Source organism: Eutrigla gurnardus, assembly GCF_963514095.1.
Source record: "Eutrigla gurnardus genome assembly, chromosome: 5".
NCBI lineage: Eukaryota > Metazoa > Chordata > Actinopteri > Perciformes > Triglidae > Eutrigla > Eutrigla gurnardus.
The window spans coordinates 17868995-17883020 of NC_139919.1; the positions used below are offsets into that span (position 1 = coordinate 17868995).

Consider the following 14026-nt stretch of genomic DNA (forward strand, 5'->3'; position numbering starts at 1 on the left):
GCGAGTGTTTGTTTGTTTTTTTGCATGCTTATGAGGACCATCTTCAAGGAATGTTTTGTGTGTGTCAGAGGTTTCTCAAATATCCCGGACCACTGAATTAATTAGCTTTATACCTCAAACACTCCTCTGAAAAAGATGTTTTGCTATCAAAGCATCTAGTGGGTTGGGAATAGATCCTGTCTGATGCTCGAGCTTTGATATTGACAATATATCGACTGGGTTCTTACCACTCTCGTGTCATGTCTGCATGTTTAAAATGTGTAAGGCTCCGGCCAGCTTATCTTAGCTTAAAGACTAGAAACGGGGGGAAACAGCTAGCCTGGCTCCGAACAAAAATCTACCTCCGAAGCTCACTAATCAACACGTTGGATGTTTAATCTGTATAAGGTTGACAGTTATGTGCTGGACCTATTTCTTGACAGGGAACACTGACTTCCTTGAGTCTTTTTGGCACTATGAAATTGGCAATTTCCTACCTCATAGCATGATCGTGGACTGCAGACCCTTGGTTGGTCTGCAACATGTGGACAGAGTGAAGGTGATGCTCCATCTGTCCGCCATTAGCTTCTTGATCCAGATATGCATCAATAGGCTCCTTCTTCATGTGCTTCACTGACACTTGGTGATTGTGAGCCCTCCCGTGCCCTTTGGACCCCCCACGGTTTATAGACCGCCCGTTGGTAGACCTCTGATTCCCATAGCCCACATTGGCATCCGAACCCGGGTCTTCATCCTCGATCACCACCAGATCAGCTGGCATCTCCTTAAACTGATAGACCAGCCGCTGCCCCTCCACTTTGGCCAGGATGCCTCTCTGATAGTAGTACCTAGAAGAGAAGTAGATGAAGCGTTGCTCACTACCGTTTATCATTTCAGCGTGTTACTATGAACACATCTGTGTTCCCCTTACCTGAGAGCTCTTCCCATGGTCTCATAGTTCATGTCAGGTTTGTTCTTGTGTTTGCCCCACAGCTTTGAGACGGCTTTGGAGTCCACTAGCTTGAAGATGCCTTTCTCCCGCTGTGTCCACTTGATGTATTTGGGACAAGTGTTCTTATCCTGCAGTAAAGCCAGAAGGAATTCCCACAGGTAGATTGTGTTGCCTGCAAATTGGGTGGGGTGGGGGAACTAAATTAAGTCATGTTTTCAACATTCAAACACATCAGACATTCACAGTTGGGCCTTAGAGGTGTGCTATAGACATCCGTGATGTATTTAGTAATTAACAGCCTTGCTTAAAAATGCTATATCGCAGCTAAAGGGCTGCAGGAGAAACTACTCTTTTCTAATAACCCGTTGCTCTATCAGTCACATGTGTGCATGTGTGCCTTGGAAGCAAATTAATTATGCCTAGCCTGGGAGTAGATTGCTCTAATTTGTGAGATTCTTTGGCCAGAAGTGGTTAAAAACAGCAACACTCCCAGTAGTCATTTGAATCCAGACACCATGACAGGGTGATGTATATGTGTGCAGCTGAACCTGCCGCCCCCCAGCCCCTTCCTCTTTGTGTCACACTGTATGGTGCACATCGAGCGGCAATAGTCTGCTTCTATTGGTAGAGCATCAATGTGCCCTCCAGCCTGCAATCACTTCTGTTTCCCTGCGAAACACAGCACTCTGAGACCCCCTCATCCATTAACTCGCCCAGATTCCACCAAGTCGGACCGCAGGGGTTGAGGACTGCTGTTTGCACACTCCACGGGAGGAAACAGAGCGTACACGAGAGGAGAGGAGACCTTGATTTTTATTGGCTCATTACAGACAAGTGGCCAAGTTGGCGAGGCTTACCTTTGCCCTCTTTGCTCTTCTTCCTGAGCGGCAGGTTAGGGGTGGTGATAGGAGAGCAGGGGCGCACCGCCCGCGGCTTCCGCACTGTGATTCAAATTGAGGGGTGGTGTGTTAAAAGGTGAGAGGTCACAGCGAAATCGTCCAATTACCTGCAACACTGAATTTTGAGTATGAGAGGTAATTCCTATGTTCTAACAAAGAGGAGGAGGGCTTACCTTTGTTTTTCTTAGGTTTTAATGGACACTTTTGTGGTATCTCATCCATGGATGAAGTTTCCTCATCTAAGGACATTTCAAGGGTGCCATTATCCATCTGGTCAGGCCTCAGAGGGATGTATGTCAAGTCCGACTCCAGCAGAGTGCCGTATGTGTGAACTATGCGTAAACAAGAGTTGCAAAAAGACAGATATGCCATGAATACACCTTGAAGAATGTATTTTATGATCAAAATATGATCCATGTTAGATCGAAGTTGAAAGGCAAAGTATTCAAAACATCTTACTCATACGCTTCTCGTCCAAAATGTTGTTGGGAGATTCCATGTTTAGAAGGGCTGCTGCGGCTTCGTTCGTCTCCATGCTGTCCTCAGGGCCGGAGACTGAGGTTTCTGTCCACCAGAGGACAAAAAAATGCATCAGCGTCTTCGTCTGGTACCACTGAACGGCATGACTAGCAGCCTGCTTTTTTTATGTGATGTGTGAGTGGACTAATTTATGGACAATAGTCTATATTTGAAATAATTCAGACAAGTTATGACTGGAAAGGTTGCTGTACTGTACCCTTCCACACATTTCACATTTTTGCATATTCAGGTGACCTGAGAACGTGGACTTCAACATGTTTGCTAACTGTTGTGATCTGGACTTAAACACGATTTTGCACCAAACTGAGCACTGTTCCCTTTAAAATGATTGTTAAGTCAAATATCTTTACCTGAGAGGTCGACCCCTCCCACCAAGATGGAAGGCTCCTCCACGACATGGAGCGTGGTGTCCACCATGATGCCGTTGGTCACCTCATCGGATTCCAGGCCTGAGTAGACCTGCAGCAGATCGGCGGCGGGCACCTGCTCAACAATCACCGCTGGGAATACTGACGGGTCGTCCAGCTGCACAGAGAGAGGACACACGCACACACGTTCAGAGACAGGTGTGCCATCGTAACACAGGAGCTAATCGCCGGGAGGCAGGCAGGACTGACGCTTACGCACAATACGCACATGCAATAAAAACCCAACAATTCCTCCACTACACATCATAAATGCAATATAAAAACCCCAGATGACATCGGATTAATGTCATAACCAGATTTAGTCCCAGGTCTTTATTGCCTTGTAAAGTATCGTAGATACATACTCAATTGCAGCTAATGTGGCGGCACACAGCATGGAGGAGAGCTCATTTCAGTGGTGTTGCAGCGGTCCACAGGGACCCGATGAAGAAGACAGGAACCAGCTGTTTGATTCGGCCTACATCTCCCGAGAAGTTAATCTTATGCTCAGAAATTATATAAGCCCAATTGAATGTTAATGGATCAATCGTGAGTTGCAGGCGAGCACCCCCTTCATCAGGTCCTAAACGTGCTTTGGGAATTCTAACCCTGCCGTCTCATTTCAGGCTTGGCTCAGTCTGATGCAGGAAAGACTCGGGGGACGGAGGGAATTACTGGAGCTTAGGCCAAACCACTGAAACAACTGAGAAGCCCAACATATTTGAGAGCTCCTCAAACACAGACCGGGTGAAGAGTTCTCACTGGGTGCTTGGTTCGTGTCAATGGGACGGACATGGGGACTTATTGAGTCCTTTCTTTCACATGGTCCACTAAAACTCTTATTTGTGATGTTTTTTCTAGTTGTAGGAGCCTTAAGTGACAGTGTTCATTAGTTTGTTTCAAATACTTCAAAATCATACGTGACACATGAACATTTCATTTTCTCATCAAACAAAAGTTAATTCCATAATCATGGCTTTGTCCCCTCAGGTATTTTGAAAACAACTCAGTCACCACCAGCAGATGGCAGCAGACTACATTTGAAAAATGTAATGAAATAATGTCAGTGCCAAGAAGCTCATGTAACTTATTTGGCTCTTTTTTGCGTCATGTGTCCAAGTCGCGTAAAATGTCCATCTTTACGGAACTGTTTCGGCCGACCGGGGATGAGAGAAGTGCACCCTTTGAAAATCTTTTCTGAAGATAAAAGATGATTAAAATGTAGGTCAAATAGTGTTCAAACAATAGATGAGCCTAAGCATAACCAGAAAAACACCTTCTTGATACCATGCTGCCTGTAATCAGGGTGTAACTTTCAATGCTGCCCTACAACAGGAGCGTGTGCACTGTTGACCAAACTCAGGCATATCACAAAACTCACTCCTAAAAAACACCCCAAGAGTAGTTATTTCAATGGATACACATCTGTGTATTTTGCAGTTATTTTAACCGGATCAATTACAAATGTTTACAGTCATGACCTAATTAAAGGGGTAACAGGATAGAGAAAAGGTGCAGTAGGAGGAAGACGAATAAAGGCTTATCTGTCTCTTTGCACAAGTGTCCATTGTTGGTGAGGACCTCTGGGGCATACCAGGTGTCTGGGGGTGGGAAGAGGGAGTCTATGGATACACTCCCATTTCGGCTACACTTTAACCAGGAACCTAACAGATCAGGGTCATTATTTTTGACAGTGTGTAACGGCTGGGCCTCTGAGGCAGGACCATGGAGTAACTACCGCATGATAAACCATAAAGCTTTCACAGATTACCGACTATTAGTCATTTAAATTGTTCATAATGTGGGTGAATGTGAGACTAGAGTGTGATGGCTCCACAAGACGTCCACGATAACTTTTAAGATAAACATCAAAAACGGCTTAAAGACATGTCAGCAGCAACACTCAAGGGGTTTGTAAAAACCACAGTTTTGCTTTGACTACATTCAATGTCTTACTGACATACGCCGAATGTTTCCCATTAATCGGAGCCTTTGGTAGACATATTATCAGATAGCTCGACAGTGAGGCTACCACATCCCCTCTTCAGAGCTTAGATGATGTTTGCTGTCCTTGAGTGAAAGTCAGGCATGCGTGTTTGTGTGGGTGTGGGTGTGTATGTGTGCGTAGACAAAGGCATTTTAGCTATCGCATCGCTACTGAAACAGCAGCATCTCCCACCCCTCCTCCAGTCAAACGCAGGAAAATCCCACGCAGTTTGCTGACAGGGCATGAGACATCCGAAGCCGCCGTCTCTGCTGTTGTTTTGATGCAAACTGGATGCTGTCTTTACTGGGGACACCGTAAAAACGTGTCTTGTATTGTCATGTCAACAAGACAGCAGAGGTAGAGCGAGTCATCCACCAATAGGAAGATCGCTGGTTTTGAATCCCTGCTCCTCTGGTCCGCATGGCGAAGTGTCCTTCGGTGTGTGAATGTGTAGCTCCTGATGTGCAGCTCCTCTGCCATCAGTGTATGAACGTGTGTGAATGGGCCTTGAGCAGCCGAAAAGGCGAGAAAAAGCGCTATAGAAATGCAGGTCCATAAATCGAGCGTTGATTTGACGAGCACCTATATCACCTCTTCGCTATTGTGTCCTTTCAGGACACAGGCTGACAAATAACACTGAACATCATAAAGGTTTTATGCTTCTTCCTCTTTGCTGACTTGAATAGTGTTTCTAGTAGGGGAACAGAAGAGATAAGAATCGGACCATTTGCATTTCTGAGTTCCCCATTCTGCCTTTGAAAGCAACAGCATCTGTGCAAGCTGTTCCCTCTGCACCCCACTCTCTTCTGCTTTACCTGCCCGAGCCACAATGAGTCCAACTGTCTGTACACTTTACATATCCTGATTATCACGGCATTGAAGAGAGCAGGAGCATGTAGCATGGCAGAAAACGTCATGTTGTTGTTTCTTTAGCTTTACCCTTACTTTTATTTTTATTTCAAGTTAAGAACACATTGTTATGCCCCCTTATGCTGAAGAAAAAAAAGTATCATCCTGCAGTCATTACATGATACACCTTAGGGAGCTACTTATTGACTTAAAAACCAATATAGCATGGCTAATCATTACAACATTACAGCTTGGCCAGTATGATGTGTGTCGTTCCTTTTGGGGGTATTTCCAGGACTTGGTAAATAGGGGCATAAGGCTTACATAACAGGTTGAGTAGGTGCAGCAAGGAACAAACCTGTAGCACGGGAACAATGCAAGACCTTTGAGTAGAATTATACCAGCCCTTGCAAACAGCCTTGTAACTGGTCCGTCAGGTTAGGCCTGAACTGGTGCTATTCAGGGATCCAGTGACAACTAATCACTTTAGATCGCACACATACACATAGCAGTACACAGAAACACACATACATCCACACTTACAAGCAATCCTGCTCCACAGGATTCAGACACTGTTGTGGGGATGAGATAACTGCAAACCTGACCGGGCAACGAAAAGACACATAGACACAGGTTCACCTAGTATGCACACACAGCAACCTTTGTGCCACAGAACACATTTGTGGTGGCCAAACCCCACCCTTTTCCCTCCCACGGCCTAACCTCGCTCACGGGTTTTTCAATCTTTCCATTTCTGTGCTCCCAGCAGCCCACACTTCCCAGACCTCCTCTCTGCTCCATCCTCCCTTTAGTCGGCCTTGTTCCCCAACATGTTAAAGATCACAGGCTCCGAGCCACGGCTAATCCAACCCCCCGACGGCCGCGCTGTTTACACAAGTTTTGTTTGTCCTGCTATTAAAAATCTCACAATTATCAACTAGATCTGGTTGAAAAAGGATGGCGGTCCAAAGGTCTTCTGATTGAATAAGATTATAGTCTACAAGCCCAGCCAGATGGTTTGTTACACAAAACCAACCGAGAAGCCGTCTGTGGAAACTGTTTGGAAAAAAGGCAGGCACTTTATAAAAAAATATGCAGCAGGTGAACCATCTGTCATCAAACTCTTACTGAAGCGAGTCGGGAGAAGAGAAAACACCTTTTCCATCAAGAAAAGCCCTCACTGTTGTTCTTTGCTCTACTTTCCATGTGGGAATATTCTCCAGTTTGGATATAACGCCTGCTATTGCAGCATCTATGCCGACCGCTTTAGAAGCAGCCATTGTTGTTTCTACGCAGCATCTCACACACGCCTGTAGCTGCTCCTCACAGGATGCTGATTGGTCCGTGCTCTGGCTTACCAGTCACAAATGCCCCCCCCGTGACATCAATTGATTTAAAATATTTGAAATGTGATTTCTCCAGTGTGATACGTACCTGATTGATTTCGTCCATCCCGTTGCTGGCAAATTCAAACACCAGTTCACTGGGCTGTACTGCAGTCGTCATGTTCGGTTCAGAGGGCAGGGGGCAGCCTGAAATACCCTGGCTGCGACTACTCCTGGCTCCGGAGACTCAGCTTCACCTCACAAAATGGCTGCCCTGTCGTCCTCCTGTTCTCTATTCTGGGCGGTTAGCGCTCCAAGAGAGCGACCACGAGGAGTTTCAGAGTGCGGTGGCCCAGGTGGGAGCAGCCTCGTCCCTCTCTGACACGGAGGCTGGGTCCCGCTGCGCCTGGAGCATCTACACCTGGCGGAGAGGGAGAAAGAAATAGGGGCTAAGGTCACGAGACATATAAAATCAGTTTAATTCTGCAGACAAGCCAGGCAGGTAGAAGCAGGGACAGCAATGCAAGAGTGCTTGTGCGAGTATGTATACACAAGTATATTTGAGGCCCACAGACCAAAACAGTTACATGCAGGACATACGTATCTTGGCTATGTCTACTTCTCAAAGCTGAAGAAGACACAAGCCTCTCCACCAGGAAACCCTCGAATAAACTCAAAAAGTGAGACAAGGCCAAGCAAAAAGGTTGTCTGTGCTCGCCCCAAATAAAATAATTGTATTCTTGCAATTTGGATCTTGTACAGGTGAGTTAAACTACTAATTACTTGATAAACTGAATAATCGTATGGTCAGAAAACAATGAAAAAACCCAGAGCACAAGGTGACATCTGCATATAGTCCGATCAACAATCAGGACCCAAAAAAGACTCAATTGACTATATTTCAAGACCAAGAAAAGACACAAATTCTCACATTTGAGACCATGAAACCATACCAACCAAACATTTTTTATCACAATATCTGCCCATTCATTTTGAATCTGAGTGCTGAACTGCATCCCTGAAGTGAAGACACCCCTCAGCACCCCCAGCGATCATCAAGACTCAGGGGGTGGATATTATGATCACATGTCAGGGTCTGAAACTAAACCCCCCCACACACACACCCATCTGATGATGCTCTGGCAGACCGTCTGCGCTGACCCTCGGGGAGCTGCTGTGATCACAGGCAGCGGGGGAGGGAAACTGCTGGTCATGTTGCTTGTTAGTGTGTGTGTCGGTCGAGGTGTGTCCCAACTACCCAATACCAAAAGGCAGGTTTCAGGGCTGAAGGACGGGAGGGGCAGAAGAATAAACGGACACCCTAGGGCCACAAACCCCCAACCCTCTTCGTTCCCAGAGACCACAAAGCTGAGAGAAGAGAAGTAAGAGATGGCACCCCCCCCCCCCCCCCCCCCCCCACACACACACACACACACACACACACACCATCCCTTCTTTTTCCACTGCTGCAGGGTGGAGCTCATTTGCTTTGAAATGCCTGTGTGACTGACGAAGTTGCATTCCAGGCCCAATTGAAGTTTTGTCAGGGGTGTGGGGGGGGGGACTACACTTCTGTACAGCTTGTGGAGCACAGGGTCCAAACACATTTTACGATTGAGTTTATCTTCCTGCTAAGCATCCGGAAAGAATAGTAATATGTGGCAGCGGTCTGGAAAGCATCGCTTAGGGAGATAGGAGAGAGAGAGAGAGGCGGGGAAACTAAATCCTTTTTGAAGGCTAGTGTTTCATTCCAGTCAGTCCCTCTTGCCGTATCCGCTGGGCAGTGTCAGTGCCCACCTCTGCCAAAGCTGGACGCTGCTGCCATCTGTCTGGAGCTCTCCGGTGCCCCGGTCTTCCTGGCATGTTTGCACTGGGAGAGTGTGACAAGCCATTACCAGACTCTAGCAGAAAGAAGGGGATATATTGCACGAGGCTTTCAAATGGAGGAAGATGTATCAATCGTAAATTAAAAAAAAACAAACAAAAGGAAAAACCGTCGGTGGACACGTGTCTGCCTGCTAATTGATTCCACTTATAATTTTGCATGGACCCCGCACACATTTAGAGCAGATGCCCTCATCTGCCCTCGGTGAAGACCAAGACACCCCATGTGGGATGAGGTAGAAGTGGTGGTAATGGTCTGTATCATATGGGATCACTCTGAAATTGCACTGCCCCTCCTCGCTGCCTTCTCCCACATCGGAAAAGTTAAAGCAACAGGCGTCTCCTTTTACAAAAGCATCTTGCTTCCTCTTTTAGCATTTTTCACAGTTTGTCTTAGTTGTATGACTCTGTCAGTGTGAACGTTATGAGCCTGTGGGCAGGGCATGGGGCTAAATGATGCACAAATCATCAACATCTCAATAATGGGTTATCAGACGTGTGTTGTGTTTGCATGTGTGTATTTTATATTTCCCTCCTGTCAGTTCCTCCCAGATCTGAATGGCCCAGTTGGCATCACGCTGACAGCAGACAGGGACACAAGAGGGCCAGCCATTAGTCAGACGCAGCCTGCATATTATCCTTTAGCACATGACAGCAGCTGCCTTGTCCCAGCACAGAGGCAGGGTTGTAAGTGGACTCGCTACGTCATAAACAGGAGAAGAGAAGGAGAACAGCGAGGGGAGGTATGTAAAGTCAATGCATAATAGCCCACGGAGCAAATACACTGCATGTGACTCATTATGGGTGGGGCCCTTTTTTGACAGACTTGAGTATTTTAGTGTGGTTACCAGGCGGGGCATCCTGGTCACCCAGAACATGAAATGTTTAACAGTGACGTCCTGGGTTTGAATCTGAGCAAACACATGTGCTGCATGCCATCCCTCTCTCTCCCTAGTTGTAATTCCCATTACTCTCTACGGTTAAAAACCTAATTGACGACTATCGTTATAACCAATCAGTTGTTGGCAAACAACATTAATTGAATATTGGCCACTTGGGAGCAGCTGAAAAAGCTGCAAACACAATATTGATGTTTTATCAGCTTATCAAGTTGTTGTGGTGAGCGTGTACATATTCACATATTAGCACATATTCAGCAGAGACGGAGCGACTTAAGCATTCATTTGAGGTAATGTTTTTGGTCCCTCTGATTTTGGCTCTTTTAGAGGAAATGTCTGGCTCAATAGCTGCTAAACGTTTAGTGCTCAGCCGGTAGCATGGAATCTTTTTGCTGAAAACAGCAGTCCACAGCGTCTGGAAAGAAAATTCCATTGAGAGCAAAACAATGAGCTGAAAGATGCTTAAAAACACTTCATAAAGCTGAGGGGAACTGCAGAGTTAATAATAATTATCTGTGGTTCTGACTCCTTTAAGATAACATTAAGTCATTTTAGTCATTGCTGATATAATAATACTGAAAAGTTCAGCTTTATGAAATTAATCAATCATGTTATTTCCTCAATTAAACAATATCAATATATCAGGAACCCTAGATAATCACCGATATGGATAGTGGATAGTATGGCTCCATCAAGGCTCTTCTCTGTGACCGTGGTGATGTGATATTTTTTGATCAATCTCCTCTCCTCTGGCTATTACAACTTTCTGTTATATATGGCAGCCTGGTGTGCAGCAGACTGAGGAGGAGTATGAAACAAACACTGGTCTACTCCACCCCTACAGCATGGTGACTGCCAGTCGCAATAACAACCAATTAGAGTCAGGATTCATGAACAAATGGAGCATTCCCAGAAGGCCCTACTTCCCCCGCTTTAGTCTCTTCAGCTGAGCTCATTGTTGACCATGAAAGGAGGTAATTTAAGCCAATTGAATGACTATGCAATGACTCACTCTGCATGTGGTGAGTGCAAACATTGTGAGATGCGAGAAAAAGAACCAGGGTAAACTTTACGTATCGGCCATTTCAGCTCAGGTTACAGATATGCAGATTTGTTCAGGTGACATGACTGCTCAGTGGTGTGTGCTCTGACTGCTGTGACTGCTGTGACTGTGGCTGCGATATGGCAGTCAAAGGCCCTAAAGATGTCAGAGTGCGGGTGGTATTCCTGGTCTTTTGAAAAATGTTTCCCCACTGCCTGATAAAAAATGGAACGAGTCCTCTCTATGCTCACTAAACACCCAAACTGACAGCAGCAGTGATTTTATCCATCACTATGCAGTGCAGAGAGACACATTCGGTACTAACAGAAACCCTTAAATGCATCTCGCATAAAAGGTTTAGTTTTCCCAGCTCGGCCGTGCAGAGCAACACCAGGGTGCAAGATGGCAGAATATGAGTGGGCTTACAGCTACCATGTTATTGAATGGTTGTCAGCACAGACATGCTGTTTTTACAGGATCCTCTGGGTTCCTGTAAAGGATATGACTCAGTGATATGAGGCTGGAGCTCATTCCTGGAGCTCTGTGATAGCCCATATGGGCATCAGAGGATCCTGGTCATCAGTTCTGGACAGCAGGTCCCTCTCGGGCAAACTTTGGTACAGAATGTCATTAAACTTTGCACCAGAAGCTAACAATAGCACTTTTCCTGCCAAGGAAAACTGCTCTAACGCAACTCTCTCGTAAAAACATTGCTTGATTCAGTGGAAGAAAGTAATGGCAATAATGTATGTTAATCTAGACAACATTTCAAGATTTTTAAAATGGGCAAAATGTTAGAAAATGACGGTCATAGTGTTGAAAAGTGTTTGTTAATCCAAGAAGTGTCTAGTAAGAAGACTGATGAAGGAGTTCAACGGCAGTGGCAGACACTGCTGCAGCACTAACTCAGCACCCAAATAAAACTGTTCTGTATGCAGTATTTACTGTGTATTCTACATTTTACTCATCACTCAGCATTCCACAATACAGCATGTCTCACCATGTTTCAAACACCACTATATTGAGCTGAATAAAGGAGTGCTTTCACTGCAATCCTGAGGCAACGCCATGTGTATGTGGGGATAAAATGGCAGAGACGGGCACAGAGGCAGGCACAGACACTGGCTAATAGCATGCAGCTGCAGAATACAAGACGTCGCAAACACAAACGAGAGGGCATCCGAGCCAGCACTCACAGTGTCGGTCTTAAAGCAGGAGGTGTTTGGCGCTGCCACGCCAGGGTCAAATGAAGACCGAAAGAAGAACGTCACCTCGAGCTTTGAGAAGGAGAATGGAATTTAATCTCATCCCCTATGAACCTTGTACTTTTCCACTCAAGCTCAAGGCTCTCGGAGAAGAACCAATGTCTTTCTATGAAAGCAGTTGTTTGTGCCAACTGGTATTGGTACTATTACTTATCCCATTTGGCACTTTGTAAAGACTTTAGCTTTAGTTGGATAATTTGGTCTGGAGAACAGAGATGAACGATCAGTAATGTCCCCAGTGACAAAAGAAAAGAACAAAAATCGTCTCTAAAGACAAGATTACACTTTTTGGGGGGTGAGTTTCCATTCAAATGTGTGACAGCCATCTTTCCTGCTGAGACAATACAGGTTCTCTGTGATAAAGTACATATATACTTTTCTAACATGCTCTTAATCGTAACACAGCACACTGGACTTTCTTATTCTAGCAGTGTTTAAAAACTGGATAGAAAAAACAAACTGACCTGTGAATCTTGCACTCACAGGAACAGCATCACTGAGCAGTGGGTTTCTGCTGCTTCCTGTCTGTTAAACCACACTCAGAAGAAAATTTCTTCCTCTGTGTAAGAGCGGAAAGTTCTCAACTCCCCCTCCTTCCTTCTCAAACAACATGCTATGCAGTCGTAGATATGAGGCTTATGACACAGGTAGCACTTTACATGAATAATATAGTTACTAGAAATATCTTGATGAGTGACGTAAAAGATAAAAAAAGCTTTCTGCTGAACTGTTCTTAGAGAAAGTCTGGTGCCTTGACATTTTAGTTGAAAAAAATGTCTTGCAATCAAACTCTCCAGTATTTTAAGCACAGGTATTTCATTTCGACCCATAAATACAATACTTTAAAACAGCAGGCAGAACAGTCTAAAGTATGATCTGCAAAGGGGACACCACAAGATGTTCTCTCCACTCACACATCACATGTTCAAGCCTACTACACTCAAGGTTTTTTTAATGACAGCAGGCCTCTCAAAGCCACACCTGCCATTTCAAGACATGTCTTCCCCACAATGCTGACACAGGGCGTGCAAACACAGACAGCATTAGTAACCCCCACCCATGTACTACACACACACACACACACACACACACACACACACACACACACACACACACACACACACACACACACACACACACAACACACAAACACCTTTCACTGGCCCTATGAGTTGCTTTTACAGAAATTCTCGGAACAAAACTACAAAGTTCCTGTCACACAGTCGTCTCCCGCAGGTCAGAACGCGAGTCTATATCTAGTACACGAAGTGGAGTGTGTGCAACTAGAGCACCCCGCAACCTCTAAAGCCCGTACAAGCCATCCGTTAACAATGTATAAAAATGGCATCTGCTGAATTAACTTCTGCTCCTAGTTGATCAAACAACAAGTACCATACAAATCCTTCTTTTGCAGAGAAGCACATTTCAACCGAACAGATGCAGCCCATTCGTCAAAAAGCTACCTCCAGCGGCCTACTTCTACAATGTGGCAACAGGCCACATGTCACAGATAGGAAGACTCATTGAAGTTGTGAAAACAGGACAGGAAATTGCAGCAAAGTTTTAGAAAAGACATCTGCATCCGCAAACATCCCAGTGTAATACACTGCGTGCTGCTGTAATGTCCGCAAGGCTATGAGATTTTATTCGAGCATCTAGACATTCTTCATAATATGTGGAGTATATCAATAGCGGTGAAAAAGCCATTTTTTCAAAAAAAGACCAACCTGTCAGTCTGAAGCCTGATATTCCAGCTCATATAATCTGCCATCTACGATCTATCACCAGTGATAGTTTACATCTTAAACAGTCAACAGTTAAAAATGAGAATGCTGACACTCTTTGCTAATAAAAAAGAACAAGCAGAGAGTAAAGGCTTAAATAAGATTTATTAGCATTGGAGCGTGGCAAATCTTGGTATTTTGCCAACCAGGACTGGATTCGGACTGGAACACAAAACTATATAAAACAAATATTGACTTTGCAGGTTTGTCTGCA

The 14026-nt window shown here is 45.1% G+C and overlaps 1 protein-coding gene across 5 annotated transcripts in view; it reads right to left on the reverse strand.

The window, feature by feature from the left end:
- Positions 1 to 14026, reverse strand: part of elf1 (E74-like ETS transcription factor 1) — a 35114-nt gene that overhangs the window by 3518 nt on the left and 17570 nt on the right. For 2 of the 5 annotated variants that reach the window (XM_084010200.1, XM_084010199.1), the window contains exons 2-9: positions 7048 to 7359; positions 6157 to 6213; positions 2721 to 2895; positions 2290 to 2394; positions 2004 to 2162; positions 1789 to 1872; positions 911 to 1103; positions 477 to 827 (exon numbers count right to left, since the gene is read on the reverse strand). In XM_084010200.1, the coding sequence (XP_083866326.1) occupies positions 477 to 827; positions 911 to 1103; positions 1789 to 1872; positions 2004 to 2162; positions 2290 to 2394; positions 2721 to 2895; positions 6157 to 6213; positions 7048 to 7119 (1196 nt within the window). In that variant the 5' untranslated portion in view covers positions 7120 to 7359. The remainder of the gene's footprint in view (positions 1 to 476; positions 828 to 910; positions 1104 to 1788; positions 1873 to 2003; positions 2163 to 2289; positions 2395 to 2720; positions 2896 to 6156; positions 6214 to 7047; positions 7360 to 14026) is intronic. The other 3 variants (XM_084010201.1, XM_084010203.1, XM_084010202.1) reach the window with 3 other exon arrangements.